Consider the following 16,984-nt stretch of genomic DNA (forward strand, 5'->3'; position numbering starts at 1 on the left):
GGACAACATGCCGAAATTTATCAAACCATTCCCTTGGTGATTGTTTAAGCCTATACAGAGTTTTCTTCAACCTGCATACCATTCCAATCATCTTCATAGTGCCAAAGCCGGGTGGAATCTCCAAATAGATTTCTTCTTGCAAGTCTCTATGTAAAAACACATTCTTAGAGCATCTCCAAAAGACTCTTAGCTCACTCTTTAAAAATAATATAAAAAAATTAGCTCCTGGCAAGATAGTGTAGGTTCATCTCCAACAATAATTTTTAAACTCACTCTTTATATATTATTTTATAATTAAAAGTACACTGAAGTTATAAAAGGACAAAAGAATAGGGAGAGAGAAAGAAAGTGGAGAGATTATTTTAATATAAAATGTAAGATAAGAGCTAGGTAGAGGCTCTTAGAATTGAGGAGATAATAGATGCTCTTAAGCTTTTAAAGAGCCTCTAACAGTCTATTGGAGCTCAAATTTAACATCACTCTCTATTTTTAAACTTAAGAGCCCATATAAAGAGTTTGTTGGAGATGCTCTTAACATATAGTTGATACAAGGGCCACACAAAATTTACAGCACATGAAATTAACAATCTCACAGAGCTCATCTTAGCCACCGGTGCAAATGTGCCGTCATAGTCTATTCCATATGTTTGACTATAACCTTTCTTCACCGACCTTGCCTTGTATTGTTCTACTTTAACTTCGGGGGTTTGCTTGACAAAAAAAATTCACTTGCATCCAACTACAGTTTTTCCTTTTGAACGACGAACAAGCACCCAAGTTTTATTTTTTTTCAATGCACTAAACTCCTCATGCATTGCTCCAAGCGATTTTGGATCCTGCTTTGCTTCCTACCAATTTCTTGGTATAGACACTGATTGTAATGATGTAATAAATATTTTGTATGCAGGTGTGATGGATGTATATGATACATAATTAGATATATCATGCTCAAAGCCATACCTAATTGGAGGTTTTTCCAGCGGAAGCTCTAGGCTTTCTACGAACAGCAATACGAAGAGATTCATTAATAATAGGAGATTCATTACCATTTGTTCCAGGAGACAACGATAAAGGACTTCGAGAGGGACCATCAGAGACATTTGGGACAACATGTTACCTGGACTGTGATTTTTTTTGCTCTCGTGTCATCTTCGACTTGTGGTGTGGATTGTAATGTTTCTCCAATATCATCCTGTACTCCAGCTTTTTGTCTTCTTCTATACACTTTCAAGTTTGTATCAACAATCTTCTTTTTTCCTCCTCCTAGAACCTTCTCTCCTTCTCCTCCTAGAACATTTACTTCTTCCATTGGACATGGTATTATTCCGACAATAACTTCATTTGAACCTTGCATTATTCCATCTCAAACACTATCAAGAGAGTTCTCCTCCTTTCTACTGATATTTCTAATAACAGGAGAATCTTTTAGTTGTGCAAGAGGTTGTGTCTTCCCTCCATAAAATGGTTCTTGCTCCCTAAAGGTGACATCCATACTTACAAATACGCGCTTCTCAGATGAACACCAACATTGATAACCTTTCTAGGTACCTGAATATCGCACGAAGATACACTTCAATGCTCGGGGATCAAGCTTGCTTACTGATAGCCGATGGTCCCGCACAAAGTAAACACATCGAAACACCTTAGGGGGAATTGCATACACATTTTCTCCCATCAACAACTCACAAGGAGATTTGAAGCCTAGTACTTGTGAAGGCATCCTGTTAATAAGATAAGATGCAGTCAACACAGCCTCGCTCCATAAAATATTTGGAACATTTGTTGTAAACATTAGTGACCTGGCCACCTCCAATAAAAGACAATTTGTTCGCTCAGCTACACCATTTTGTGCTGGTGTATCCAGATATGTAGTTTGATGCACAATCCCTTGAGCAGATAAATATGATGCAAATTTCTTATTCAAATATTCAGTGTCGTTATCTGTTCTAAGAACACAAACTTCTGCATTAAACTGTTTAATATCATAAGCAAAAAATCCTGGAAGCAGACAAGAACTTCAGATTTATTCTTCATTAAATAAACCCATGTCATTCGAGTATAACAAGTAATAAAAGTAACAAACCACTTAAAACCTCTAATGAAAGTAACTGGACAAGGTTCCCAAATATCAGAATGTATTAAATAAAAAGGTTTTACACTTCTCAATCATGAACGGCTATAACTCATTCGTGTATGTTTTCCAAACTCACAAGCATCACAAATAACTTTATTACTACCTACTTTATTCAATAATTCGGGTCTTAATTTCCTAAGGCTTTCAAAAGGCACGTGGTCGAGATGACAATGCTCTAATATTACTGTAGCTTCAACTTCCTCAGTAGTTGTAACGGTAAGAGTAACATCATGACTTTCCTTATTCATATAACACAGTTCATCATGCCCGATGTCAGTCCCAAGCGTTCTCTTCGTGTCCCTCTCCTAGAAAGAACATGAATTCTGATCAAATATTAATTGACAATCTAATTGATCAATGATGAAACTGACAGAAAGTAAATTAACTGAGAATGAGGGAACATGTAAAACATATTCAACTGCAAGGGATGGTGTGCATTTGATAGAACCAATTCCTTCTATAGTTTGGAGACTTCCGTCTGTTGTTTGGATAGTCTCTTTATGTGATGGTGGATATCTGAAATATGTATCAAACCCACTACATGATCCTGTAACATTTTTAGATGCACCTGAATCTATTATCTAATCCAAAGAATATGGTTTAAATGATGCAAGTGCTCGTGATGGAATACCTGAGCCGGTATGAGCATAATCTGCTACATTACCAAGAAAAGAATAAATTGAACCTTGAGTTTTGGACCTTTCCATCCTCTGCTTATATGTCTGAAGTTCTTCCAATTCAGAATTTTTTGTTGATTCTCCAGTATCACTCTTTTCTGCGATAACTAAGTTAGCTCGGCCAGCAAAACGCCCACGTCCTCGACCATGAGCACATCCTCTGAAGGTTTCTCGGCTACTGCGACTACCTTCACCTCGTCCATTAGCATGTGACAAAGGGCAATTCCAGCTAATATGCCCGTTTTTTCTACAAATATAGCATTCTCTATCATTAGTGATAGGTGCCAACAGTGCAGAACGGACCGGAACTGACGAATTTCCACTCGAAGTCATCACCTTCATCCCAGACTCCTCATGACTTCCTCCATACGAGGAAGAGGGACCGATGGTAAATCATAGCTCTTCTAGTCTCAAATTCTGAATTCAAACATTTCATGAGTTGAATCACATGCCTCCTTTCCACTCATGTATTAGTTATACTAGTACTAGCACTATCAGTAATTGTCAACGGGTCGTAATAGTCTAGCTCAGACCAAAGTCGCTTTAACTCGGTGCTATATTCTGTAATACTTTTTTCTCCCTGCTTCATTGCATCTATTTTATCCTGAATATCCATCACAATCATCATATTCCCGATTCCTGAAAATTGTTTGGATAAAATTTTCTAGATTTCAGCAGCACTTCATATCCCTTCAACCAAACCAGCAATTGCCGGACTAAGAGAAACCACTAAGGAATTACTGGTCTTCCATGTCTTCTACGATACACTAGTTTTATCTGTTTGTTCCTTACAAGTTTCTTCAATGTAGTGTTCTAAGTCTTTAGCCTCCAATATCAGCTTCACCCTTCGAGACCAACTCAAGTAATTCTTTACACCTTCAAGCTTTTACTTTATCAAAAATAATTCTAACCTCTGTGATTGTATATTCTCGGTTCTCGCGCTGGCCTCTTGGGAATATGTTCCCTCTCCTTTAGATGCCAACATCTTGGCCATGCCCTCCAAAATCTCCTTCAAATCAGCTGTAGTGATTGTTGTGTCCATCTTAATCACCACTTTATCACTCTAACAAAATGCCTGAGGTCGACTACTCGAGAATTATCAAGTAAGACATTCGATATTCATGTACATAGCCAAAGATTTTTCTCCCTAAATCTCTTTTTGTATGCTACTGATCTTTAAAACTACCAAAAAAAGAGGTAAAAATAAGGAATCGAGGTAGGGTTTGTTTTTTAGTTATGGAAACAAAGTAACACCGTCAGCCACTGGCGACGGAACCACCGGTGAAATCGGCGCCAAGGACAAAGGGGCTCTGATACCAAGTAAATATTTTGAGGGAAAAGGATATAGGTTAAGTTACTCTATCCTATTTATTTATACGACTCTTAGACATACACATGCTATTCTTTTATCGGCTTTTCCATAATATAGTAAGAAAAATTTCGAGAGAGTATAAGTTATATAATTATGGTCACAACTTAATTTTTGAAAGAGTTTTTTAAAGCAAGTGCATATACTATGTTAGCTAATATTTTATTATGGAAGAGTGTTAAATTGTCCAATCATTTTATGAGTAGCATTTGACTATGGATGATAGTAACTATAATATGAGGACTCATTCCTCACCAGTAGCATTAGCATTCCATGCTTCATTAGTGTGGATCAAGCATTTACAATAACTTGCAATTGGTACAATTGCATTCACACAACATTTTTCTAATACTACATTTTAGCTTATCATGTGCATATGCAGGCAGGCGAGGTGAAGTCCAATCTTAATCAACTCCTCGTGAATGCAGCATCTGTATTAAAATCTCAGTTGGTGGACCGTCTCACCAGTTATGGTGATATTCTAAGTGTTGACGACATGATTCTTCTTGCTAGTAAGTGTTACGAAACACTTGAAGGATTAGGAGACAATTATACATCCTGATTCTTCTTGCTAATAAGTGTTACGATACGAAACACTTGAAGGATTAGGAGACAATTATACATCCTTCAGTGCTGAAATTAACACCAAGAGAGAGCTCTTGTTGCTAAAAAGAAAGAAGATTGGAATGAATGGGACATGAAGGCTGGTCATATTCACAAATTGCACTCTCTGTACGAAGCACGACAGAAGTTATCCAGTGCCCAAGACAAACTGTCTACAGCCAAGACACAAGCAGATTCTTTAAACTTAAAAAGAGAAGAGATGGAAGGTGCATTGCGTAAGCTTACCGAGGAATGTCATGAGGCAGAAGAGAAAGTTAAGATCTTCACTGCATAGAGAGATCAATGGAAAGAGGCTCATATAATACTGAAGCTGAAGTTGGAAATTTGGATGCCGAGAATGAGGAAGCTCGTGCGGCAGTTAAGGCGATTAAATATAATGCTGCAAATAAAGAATATGAGAAAATAAGAAATCACTTGCTGCAGTTAGTAAGGAAGTAACAGAATAGTTTAACTTGAAAGAAATCTTCCTGGTTACTAGTCTAGCCTCTTTCTTTAGCTCTTTCTGTTTGGACTCTGGCATCACAACTATTTTACAAGTGGACCCTATATGTTCTAAAGTAATAGATCATTCATCAATTGCATTCGAGAACAAATCACCCAAGGTATTCTGAGCCACTTCATGAACTAAATTCTTAACTGCAATATCCTGGTCTTTCTCTAATAACATTTTTGAAATTGATTTTTCAGGGTCTCGCTATTTGTTGAAAGCGATGATGCAATATCTACCCAAAAAGCAATAGCCAATAGTAGTTACAAAAAAAAAATCAATCCGACAACCCAGCCAAAGGTTTATCCACTGTAAGAAAAAGAATTCACGGGTCTTTTCTGGTTAGCTTAGCGGCAACCTTGGACATCTTGGGATAAGAGCTCACCAAATCTTTCTTCGACCATTTAATAAGATGGTAGATATATTTATGAACTACTCAGTTTCAGATTGATTCTGCATGATTGACAGATCCATTTAAGTTTTTCATTGACAGTTTGATTGGAGAGTTTAAATAGTTTTCAAATTGTATAGAAATTGCCATAACACATTGATGTTTAGTTGTAAATTGTTATACAGAAGAAGAGTGTTCTTTTTTTGTCTCCGACGAGTGTTCTGTTTGGTTGCAAGTAAAGTGTCAAATCTTAAAATAAGTAATTTTCAGTGTACAAGTGACTTATAAGTTTATAAGTGATAAGTAGATGAAAATTTATAAATTAATACCTGTTTGTTTTCCACTTATAGTTTTCAAATTGTATAGAAATTGCCATAACACATTGCTGTTTGGTTGTAAATTGTTATACAGAAGAGTGTTGCAACTAAAATGTCAAATTTTATTTAGCAAAAAAAAAAAAATGCCAAATTTTAAAATAAGTAACTTTCATTCACTGTACAAGTGACTTATAAGTTTATAAGTGATAACTTATAAGTGATAAGTAGATGAAAATTTACAAGTTAATATAGGCACAGGTGAGAAGACTTTGGGAAGTATAATGGTAATTAAAAGGGGAGGGCCGAGGGGTCACTATTTTGAGGTTTCTCCAGCCTCGCAGAAACCATCTTTAATAAAGAGCATTAGAGCATGCATTGTGCTTAAGGTTAACGATAAACAACTAGATTCAAGCCAAAAGTCACACTTTAAACTTGGAAGTTTTATCCATGATTTGCAAGTTTTGCACTCTTTGCTCGATGAATCAGCTATAGAACTACAAGAAAAATTGATAAGGGTAACTAATGTGTGTGTGTGTATTCATGTCTATGATTGATTTGGCCACCTTACATATGTATATCCATGTCTATCTTATAAACTGTACATAAAATTGATGCTGCAACTAATTTTACAATCATCTGAATGGAGCTATATTATACCAATGCTTCTTCTTGGCGGCTCTTATAGGAACATCTGTCAATAGATTGAAATAGAAGATAGCAGTTAGCTATCTACGCTTTATACAAGATAAAATAGCAATGCGTATATGTAGATTATTCACCTCCTCTTTCGTACAATGAGTTGTAATGTATCTCACTCCAAAAGCTCAGCCATAACTCTGCAAACAATTATTTATATATAAGCAAAACGGATGCACGGCTTTTAACTGTAGCCATATCTCAAGTTCACGTCAAACATTTAATCTATGCATGACAAATATTTTCTTTTATATATTATCTTCTACCAATAAGCATTGAAATATTTACAGATACTCTCTTAAATTTATCGCTCACTGTTACACGGACAGCAAACCAACAAACCAAGTTCCAAAACTTAACAGTGAATATTCACAAACACCACACTGGTTAACCCATTTTTATAGATCTGACCTAAGATTACCAAATTAGTGCTGAAATTAACACATTGATGGTATTTAGCATGTAAATCAACAAATTAGGCATCTTAAGCATTTCATCTGACTGTTGCACTTCAAAATATGATAACCACAACATATTATACTACTGCACAGAGGCAGATTCGGTAAAGGAACCAAGAATGCACAGTTGATATGCCTCAGGTTTGTGCACACAAATATTGTAGTCAGGTATCTATATATGTATAACTGTTAAATTTCTTTAAGTACGTTTTTGTAATATTAATAATAGCAAAACTTAAAACAATAATGCAGGGCTCATAATAACCCTTTCAACCAGCAGTCATCATACTAAAATAACCAAAAGATTGCAAAACATGATAATCGATCTGTACATGAATAACACAACGGTTACCATGTCACGGGATAAGTATGTGTTATATACACAAAGTAAATAGGAGTATATGTTTATGATCTTACAGACTTTACCCTAAGAAATTCAAAAAGAGAATAAACCAAGTGAACAACCAAGAAGGAAACAGTAATAATGTACAGATACCTCTTGATGGATTCTCGTCCTTGGGAACTATCTCAATGTAACACTTATCGCGAAAAGAGGTAACTAGACAAATTTTTGCTGAGAACTGCAAACAAGCTCTACCAGGGTCAAGAGCCACTAAAGTTGTACAAGAGGAAATGAAAGGTAAACAAAACAGGAATTAAACTACTAAAAGGGTCATATGAAAAGCTTAGTACATGGGGGTACATCAAATCAAAAAAAATGCAGGCCCTTCTACCATGAATCTTGGTCTTAAATATATTATCTTCACCAACTCCCCATAAGTCTCTCCATGAACTCTCACAAAGACACTATCAGCATTCCAGAATTTCATTTTTGTGGAAAATTTTGCAATAATGTATAGTAAGAACTTAAACATCCTCTTACGCTAAAAATTACGAGCTAAAAAAAATATATTTGTCAGAGACTAAAAAAAGAGTCTAATTAACCTATGCTGGAGAATAAAATTTGCTGGCATGCTTAAGCCTATCTATTGTGGAGACTGGGTACAGTACTTAGCATAGAATCAGACAATATTTGTACATAGCAATTAACTGCTGTATATCTGACGAAAGAACATTTAACAATACAGGTGTTAAAAGAATTCAACTTTGACTTACACGATCTGCTGCTGCCTGTAAAGTAACATGATCTCCCCATTCTCCCGATCTAGTAAATTTAATTTTTTGGAACACGGGTCAGAAAGGAAGCCAAGAAACAATAACAAAATGCGTTCACATTTGAGGGGAGGATATATTAGATGCAGCATAATATAACATATAACCTTTTCATTGTCTTCAAATAGCTTCTATACTTCATGGGGATGTAGCCTTCATATAGTTTTCTGTTGTGTTTAAGCTGAAAGATGAGTTGCGGTATATTGATTAGAATGTACAGAAGTTGCAACCTATTTCCACAAAACATACAGGATGGAACCTAATAAATAAAGAAATCTTTTCTTGAAAGAATAATTAAAAGCAATATGCAGTTTTCATGTTTAACATATAATTTATTCTCAATATTTTCTGTAAGGAAGGGACTTTGTCAACAGCTTTTTGAAAAGCTCAGTAATAGAGGTGATCTTTACACATGATAGATGAAGAGTGTTAACTATGAGGTGCAGAGCACTTAATAGATTCTACATAGAGAACGATTGCTCTCAGTTGGCATCATTTACTGATAATTTGGGAGAAAACTAGTTGTATATGGTAACACTGAAATTTTGCAATCCAAGCTCCAAAACGTTACTTACTATACAACAAGTTATTAAGAATACAAATCAGGCAGTAATAAGGCCATGAGAATACCTTTTCCAACAAATACAAACCAAAAACAAACTCTCCCTTTATTCATACTCAACCACAGTGGATCAGGAAAGGTTGTAAGTTGCCTTTTTATGCCATTATTTGGAACACCTAGTGTTCGCAAACATGCAATTGTTTCGACCTCTAGAGGAATTTGCAATTGTCTTTGTTTATAACACGCTAAAACTCTAGAGGAATTTGCAATTGTCTTTGTTTATAACACGCTAAAGGTTATTATGTTATGAACTATATAATAATTTTCTCTGTCGTTCTCCAGATATTAGAGAAAGAGCACAACAAAGATTATGTTTAAATGAATTGCACCAAGAAATGAAGTTTGATATATCAAGTATTTACTTACCTATCAAAATTTGTAAGAAATACATTCAAAAAGAAAATGATTTATAAGGAACATATAAATTTCACCTGTTTGACGACCTGCTTCCTTACATGTTTGTGATATTCTGGATTATGAAACAGCTGATCTGCAAGAGCTCGAAACTATCGAGCAAGTAAAAAAAGGAAATCATATAAAGGCCGTTCTATATCAGGGCAGTGCATACAATAGATATAATATGGTTCGAAAATGATTTGACAATTAAAAGGGTAAAAAATAAATCTTAAAGTTTTTGTTGTTAGCCACACAGGTGGATCCCAATGTATCATTAAAAGTTTGTACTCTATATATCAAAGATTGTACACACTTAAGGAAATAATAGTACGCTTGTGGAAAAATCAATTTATTAGTATGTATTAAATAGATGTCATCAGTTGTTAAAAGTAGAAATACTTATGTCAGTAAAAAACCTGACAGTTTCCATCCCCCTCCATCTGTAGTTCTGCTAAATCATACGCTGCCAACCTGAATAAAGAAAAAGAATTAAGAAATTAAGGGAACTTTCACAGTTAATATCTAGAGAAATTAATTATAGACATGTACATATATCAGTTCACTGTAAGTTTAATAGAAGAGAAAATTCGACTTGAAGAATTATTTGTTACTGAAACATGAATTTAAAATTAATAATAATAACTTTTAGTATTCAAAGCTGGTGATTTCATAACCTTTCAGAGAGAGTTTCGTGATCTAAGGTTGCATCGTTAACATCAGGTATATCCCCATTAATCCGAGGAGTGTGCTGTCAACAAAGTGATTCAGTCAAACATGAACATGGTCAGAATATACAATATTGAATATATCATCTCCTGATAAAAGATAAACATATATATCAAAATAAAACACACAGCAACATGGTATGAAGCATGTACACAACTAAAAGTTGAAGCACATATGCACAATTACATATACAAACAACCTTTAATATTTTCTTAAAATATAATCCATTGGTTCCCTACCATAAATCTTAATTTCATGTTTCAGATCTCTCTAACAAGACCATAAAATTTGTTCACGCAACAGACTCAATGATTGTATTTTTATGTGCATATGAAACTGAGAATACAAATGCAGTATCTCTGTTTATCACTTACTACCTTTATCCTAAATAATCAGAAATCCGTTTTTGTTAAAAACAGAGAGAACTGATCTAACCAGTGAACTTCGAAGGGAAGCGAAAGTAGATAAATAATAGGTTTAAAAGATAATAAAAGCCTCAGAAGTTGCCATACATTAAATTAACTATTTCCATAAAATGTCATTTCAACAAAGAGTGAGTATGAACTATATAATAATAAATTTACAATTTTTTATATTCACTTCTCTTCCCCATCAGTTGAGTTGAGGCTACAAGATGTCATGGAGTTCCTATTAAATCGTTAATACAAGTAGTTGGAGAATGATACCACATTTTCATTTCCAGCTAATGTCACGGAACATTTTAGGAAAAGAAGATCATGTTTCAAAAGTCTTCATTTTAAAAAAGATCGAAGCAATTCTATTAGTACCAATATATCTTAACAAATATCTCGATAATTAAACACTAAATTTTTACCTATCTCGCCCTGTGACACGAAGAAAAACAAGAAAAGCAGATCCAGACTAGACTCAGAAAAAAATTGGTCAGTTCAAACATTGGATTTTATTTGTGGCATTTTGTGATATGCAGAAAAACAAGAAAAGCAGATTCAAACTAGACTTTGTAGGAAGAAGTTGGTCCTTAAGAATACGTGGGGCTCACAATTCATCAAAATACAGATCATTTTAACAATATGAATAGGTTTAACCGAATTGATGTTTGCCACCAGTCCACCACCAGCGTCAGCTCCAAATTCACCTTTCTTCCTCCTTGTCTCCAAGAGTAAGACTAACGTTCTTCAACCACAGCCGTAGATTTCTACTTCTCGACACAAATTCATCCACGCCATTTTTGAGACTTATAAAGAGTGAATACAGCAATAAAATTACAGGCCAAAATAGCTCAAGAAATAATGTTATTTTCAAGACAAATCAGACATATCTTTACTAAATTAGTCACCCTTTTTCTCCCCTTTCTCTACTATTCTCCATTTATACTGCTACGTTCGAGAATTAGTAAAAGCAGTCATACTGTCTCTTCTTCTCTGCTCTCCCTCTATATTTAATGTGTGCGAGAAATAATATTCATTGATTTGAATGACACCTGGTGGTAGCTGCGTGATTGGTGATTTTTAACCTCCATTCAGATTTCGGATTACAGATCTATTCAAGTGGCTTAAGGAAGTGGTGGTAGCTTGTGGTGAAGGTGGAAGTATTATTCTTTTTTTGCTGCTAACTGCTACCTTTCTTTCTATATATTGTTTAAGATGAGAAGGGGTGGCAAGATGACGGTGGGGAAGGTGGAAGGGTTACATAATGATGGTGGAGCTGCTGTTTATGTGTATTTGCTTCTCTTTAATACAGTCGATGAAAGTGTTAACCATGTTGTAATTCAGACAACCTGAACGTGACATATAGGGGCAAATTTATACAAATTCCTATTTCATAAAACCTAATGAAGAAACAAGTGTGTTCTTATCTGAAAACATACAAACTAGAAAATATATACAGTAGAGGAGGAATACACCCTCCAGGCAGTAAATTATATCAGCAAAACTTGAAAACATCAATTTCAAATACCATAAACAGAGGTAGAATGAATTCACACAACAAGCAATAGAAAATCCATGTTCTCAAACAACCATATTTAGAAATATACAATGAAACGGGAACATACTCTCTAGGCTCTAGCTTTTATTAACCTCGAAAGTCTAACTATATCAGCAGAACTAATGAAAAACATCAATTGCGAATACCATAAACAAAGGTAAAGATAAATACCACAAACTTATAAAACTTAAGTAAACATAATTTATCACATCATACAAGGCATGAACTTGCCATACCGGGATAGAGTCCAAATGCGATAACATCTTCCCAAGCTTTCCATGATTTTTAACATTTTCTTCTTCAGCTAAAATCTTGGCAATTGTTTGATCATCCTCTGTATCACTAGAACTGCTATTAGAACTTGAGCTCCAGCTCAAACTAGCACTTGCACCAACATAAGGATTCTCCATATCAAGTCAATCCCTAATGCACATAAAACACAAAATAACAAACAAGTCAACCAAGATTCACATCCCATCATCAAAACATATATCATAACAAAAACCCAATTGCAAAAACCAATAAAGTTGGCATCTTTATTTAAAATTCACCTATATAAGTATGATCCTACCTATTTACAGAAAATTGGATGAAATAAATAAAAAATTACCTAATTAAAGACACCCAGATTGTAAAATTTCAGTTGAAATTTAAGATAGATAACAGAGAGTAAAAACTAAGGGAAAAGAAAACGTAAAGGGTAAAAAAAGAGAAAGGGCTGCAGATTAGGTGGGAGATGAGATGAGTTGAAACATGGATAACGAACGCTGCACGTAAGACATTCGACTAATTTCAAACTAAAAACCTTCTTTATCGTGTCAATACGATGCGACTTCTAGAAAGAAAATCGAGTCTGTCCGAAACAGTCTCCTATTATAATTTTTTTTTTATATCATCAAATCTCCCCTGTTTATCGATTTTTATAATATTTATCTAGGTAATAGTGGCACAATTAATCAGGCCTAATAGCATAAGGCGATTAAGACATTTATGGGCCGATTATCGAACTGATATAAAAATTAACGTTCCTCCCGGAATTCACGTGTAACGCCTCAAGAATGAATATTGAGGTTTGAAAATTTTGGTATGATCACTGCACTTATACGTTTTATTACTCATGAAAGGCGAATTATTGAGGTGAATCGAGTGATAACCCCTCTCATTCTTCTCCTTGCAGGTCCGACCGAAGGACGCTCCGCATGGACGAAAAACGTTCTACCATCATCAGAAATTTCGTCGTAACATTTGACGCCGCCCATGTAAACGTACAAGAAAGCTTAAACCAAAATTGAAACAATTAACATCTCCGGTGGAGGATGATCTGAGATTGATTGATGAATCCTGCTGGCCGTAAATCTTGAAAGCAGATATGAGTTTCGATCCCTATTATTATGCATCTATAACTTCGTCATGAATTGGAAGAACGAAATCTCTTATGAAATTAAAAAAAAGTGTTTGCGTTCCAAAACTCCAGGAAAGTAATATTATTACTTATTATTGTGCATGAATATTATCAAATTCGTGAATAGAGTTTTGATCTATGTGGATGATATCATCTTTGGTTCTACTAATGAAAAGTTTTGTCAAAGATTCTCCAAACTTATGCAGAGTGAATATGAAATGATTATGATGGGGAAATTAAGTTACTTTCTTGGACTACAAGTCACTCAAAGAAGTGGTGGAATCTTCATCAGCCAAACTAAGTATGTTAAAGATTTATTGAAAAAGTTTGGCATGGTTGATTGTTCACCTGCATCTACACATATGTCTACTGCAACAAAGTTGGATGAAGATAGAAAGGGCAAAAGTGTAGATATTTCAAGCTATAGAGGGATGATTGGATCATTACTTTACTTAACTGCAAGTAGACCAGACATCATGTTTACAACATGTCTATGTGCAAGATTTCAAGCCAATCCAAAAGAATCACATTTGATGGCTGTAAAGAGGATATTCAGATATTTGAAGGGGACTCCAAACTTGGGATTATGGTATCTTAAGGGAACTGGTTTTGAAGCTGTTGGCTACACAGATGCAGATTTTGCTGGATGCAGGGTTGACAGAAAGAGTACTGGTGGAAGTTGTCAATTTCTTGGTCAAATACTTGTATCCTGGTATACCAAGAAATAACAATATGTCTCAACTTCTACAACAGAGACTGAATACATAGCTGCGGAAAGTTATTGTGCTCAAGTGCTTTGGATTAGAAATCAGCTAATGGATTATGGCCTAGTGTTACACAAAATTCCTATCATGTGTGACAATACTAGTGCTATATCTATAGTAGTTAATCCAGTTAATCATTCTAGAACAAAGCACATTGATGTAAGGTACCATTTTATTAGAGAACATGCCACAAATGGTACCATTGAGCTCATTTTTGTTTTAACTGAAAAACAATTAGGTGACATTTTTACTAAACTTTTGGATGAAACAACTTTCACTAGACTTGTAGATGAAATTGGAATGCTTAATTCTTCGTCCTAAGGCAAGAACTCAGCTAATGTGTTGCAACAGATTAATTTCTAGTAAATTAAAATTAATTTGATTTAATTAAGAAATTAACTGAAATATGAATTATAAATATTTCACAAATCTCTGCCTATTTATTTTTCAAAAACAAAAATTTAACTTGAAAATTTTCAAATTCTAAGTAAACTGTTAAGTTGTTAATTTATATCTTTAATATGTAAAATTAACATAAGGCAGAATTAAACTGTTCAAAAGTAAATAGAGAACTGAGTTCTCGATAAGTCTACTTAACTTATCGACAAGTTTTAAGACTTCTCGAGTGAGTTCTCGATAAATCAATTTACTGACTTCTCGAGTGACTTCTCGATAAGCTTTATTATAACTTATCGATAAATCCTTGTAGAGTTCTCTAGTAGTTTTAATTCACAGAGTTCTCTACAAGTATAATTTTTAGACTTATCAATAACTCAGAACTAAAATAATTTAATTAAAAAATTAATTTGGTAAAATACTTTTGGCAAATTTATTCTAATTTTATTTTGAATTTATTCAAATAAAAGTTGGAATTAATTCAGTCCATTTCTGGACAAACTGGGTATTTATTTGACATCTCGATTAGTCAATTTTTAGTTCTCTCTAAGAGTAATTGAAAAGGACTTCTCGATATGTAATTTCATTTCTTAAAATGACTTCTCGATAGACTAATTCCAAACGTCTATTTTTGAGTTCTCGACAAGTCATTTGCTTTTACTATAAATACCCAGACATCTCGATACATATACATACTTACAACTTTTGAGATCTCAAATGACTTAGCTTTTCAATCCAAAACCGATTTCTCTCTCGTTTTCACTCTTTTCTCACTAATTTTTCTTACTCGTTCACACTTATCAATCAACAATGACACTCAACATTGTTAGAGCAACTATCTCAGAGAAAGGAACAAACTACCTAGCTTTTAATGATGCTAACTAAGCCCTTGATAGTTTCAAGGGGTTTGTAAAAAATCTGTCTGAATCTTACCTTGCAGGAGCTTTAACTGCTAACCCGGTGTTGTACCTAGATGTGTTGCATGAGTCTTGGACAACAGTTATGGTAAGTACTGTTATGAATGACAATTATGTATCTCTGGTGGTAACTTGCTCAGTTGGAGACAACAAATTGAGTTTAATGAGCAAGATGTGAACATAGCATTGGGTCTTCCTGTTGGGTTTCGAGCACATAAACACAACGAAAATAGTAATTAAAAACGTAAAAAATCAGAATTTTCGAAACCCACCACAGGATTCATGCGAAAAACATATATTTAATTCGTAGATCAGATTGTTTACCTTAAGAAGCTTTACCAATTGGTTGACTAATGGAGATCCAAAGCTTGTTCAATCAACACGCATCCCGCTCTCGCGATCTACGATCTATCGATATCCACACGAATGCTTGAACTCAAGGATTGAATGTGTACTAGCACAAACCCGTTTCTTCTTGCTCTCTCCATCTTCTCTCTTGGTGGCTAGGGTTTTGGTTAAGTCTTGCACGCCAAAAAAATCAGCCACACAAAAGATATTATATAGAGTAGAAAAACAAATTATAACTCTTAACTAATTAGGAGTTATTATTAATTCGAAATTTCTATTTATATTATAATTAAGTCTCACTTAATTATTTAACAAATAAATTTCATAATTAATATTAGTAAATTCGAATATCAATATTTATCTAATTAATTAAGTTAAACTTAATTAATATTATAAATAATTTAAATTAATTTAACTTAATTTAAATCCAATTTAAATTAAATAATCCTTCCAGCACTCTTTGTCTGTGACCCTATAGGTTATTATTACGTTGGCAATGAATTTTAAATCTAATTTAAAATCATAAACATTGAGCGGCATCTAGTAGTACATCATTGTTACCCAAGTAATAATAATTGAATCGGTGATCGATTAAACCTTTCGTAAATAATGTACAATGTAATATAATCCCTTTAATCGCATATTATAGATTAAACTAGAGGCATGTAATGTGTCATCCTCATCAATGTTTAATCCAGGTTTCCTTGATCAATGAGTAGACTATCATATCAAATCAACATTTGAGCGTGGCCACGCATTTCGTAGTCTAGCTCACACAGGAGGCCAATAATATCACTCCTAAAATAGGAGGGTTAAATCCCATCTAAATCATTCATATTTCTCATACGATTCATAATATACCCAATGTCCACTTTTATCATTACCCGATCAAGGATAACTTTTAATGGAATCAATGTATATTAATTCTCGTATAGAAATATAATGACTTTAGGTCTAAGGACCATTACATCATTATCACTGTGAGAATTACTTATGACACAACAGACATGTAGAATCTCACATCAGGTCTGTCCAGCACCATGTACATATACATCTGCCTGTGTCTTTGACTTTGGTATCACTATACCTATGATCAATGAGATGTGATCACCAGTCAAC

At 34.2% G+C, this 16,984-nt stretch overlaps 1 protein-coding gene across 1 annotated transcript; it reads right to left on the bottom strand.

The window, feature by feature from the left end:
- Positions 1 to 6,418: 6,418 nt before the first annotated feature.
- On the bottom strand, positions 6,419 to 12,914 carry LOC141711811 (OVARIAN TUMOR DOMAIN-containing deubiquitinating enzyme 11). The gene is made up of 10 exons (XM_074514492.1): positions 12,649 to 12,914; positions 12,275 to 12,461; positions 10,019 to 10,092; positions 9,761 to 9,815; positions 9,380 to 9,454; positions 8,434 to 8,507; positions 8,270 to 8,318; positions 7,650 to 7,734; positions 6,779 to 6,835; positions 6,419 to 6,690 (listed from the first exon to the last, which is right to left on the bottom strand). The coding sequence occupies exons 2-10, from the start codon at positions 12,446 to 12,448 to the stop codon at positions 6,632 to 6,634; spliced, it is 702 nt and encodes a 233-aa protein (XP_074370593.1). The 5' UTR covers positions 12,449 to 12,461; positions 12,649 to 12,914; the 3' UTR covers positions 6,419 to 6,631.
- Between the last annotated feature and the right edge of the window lie 4,070 nt (positions 12,915 to 16,984).

Source organism: Apium graveolens, chromosome 3 (genome assembly GCF_009905375.1).
Source record: "Apium graveolens cultivar Ventura chromosome 3, ASM990537v1, whole genome shotgun sequence".
NCBI lineage: Eukaryota > Viridiplantae > Streptophyta > Magnoliopsida > Apiales > Apiaceae > Apium > Apium graveolens.

Bases quoted from the DNA above. Each gene is read 5' to 3' on its own strand.
- LOC141711811 (XM_074514492.1), bottom strand. From the start codon at position 12,448: ATGGAGAATCCTTATGTTGGTGCAAGTGCTAGTTTGAGCTGGAGCTCA. The intron at 9,816-10,018 runs GTTATGAAATCA...TTCTTTATTCAG, and splicing joins CACGAAACTCTCTCTGAAAG to GTTGGCAGCGTATGATTTAG. The intron at 6,836-7,649 runs GTATCTGTACAT...AATTGTTTGCAG, and splicing joins GGACGAGAATCCATCAAGAG to AGTTATGGCTGAGCTTTTGG.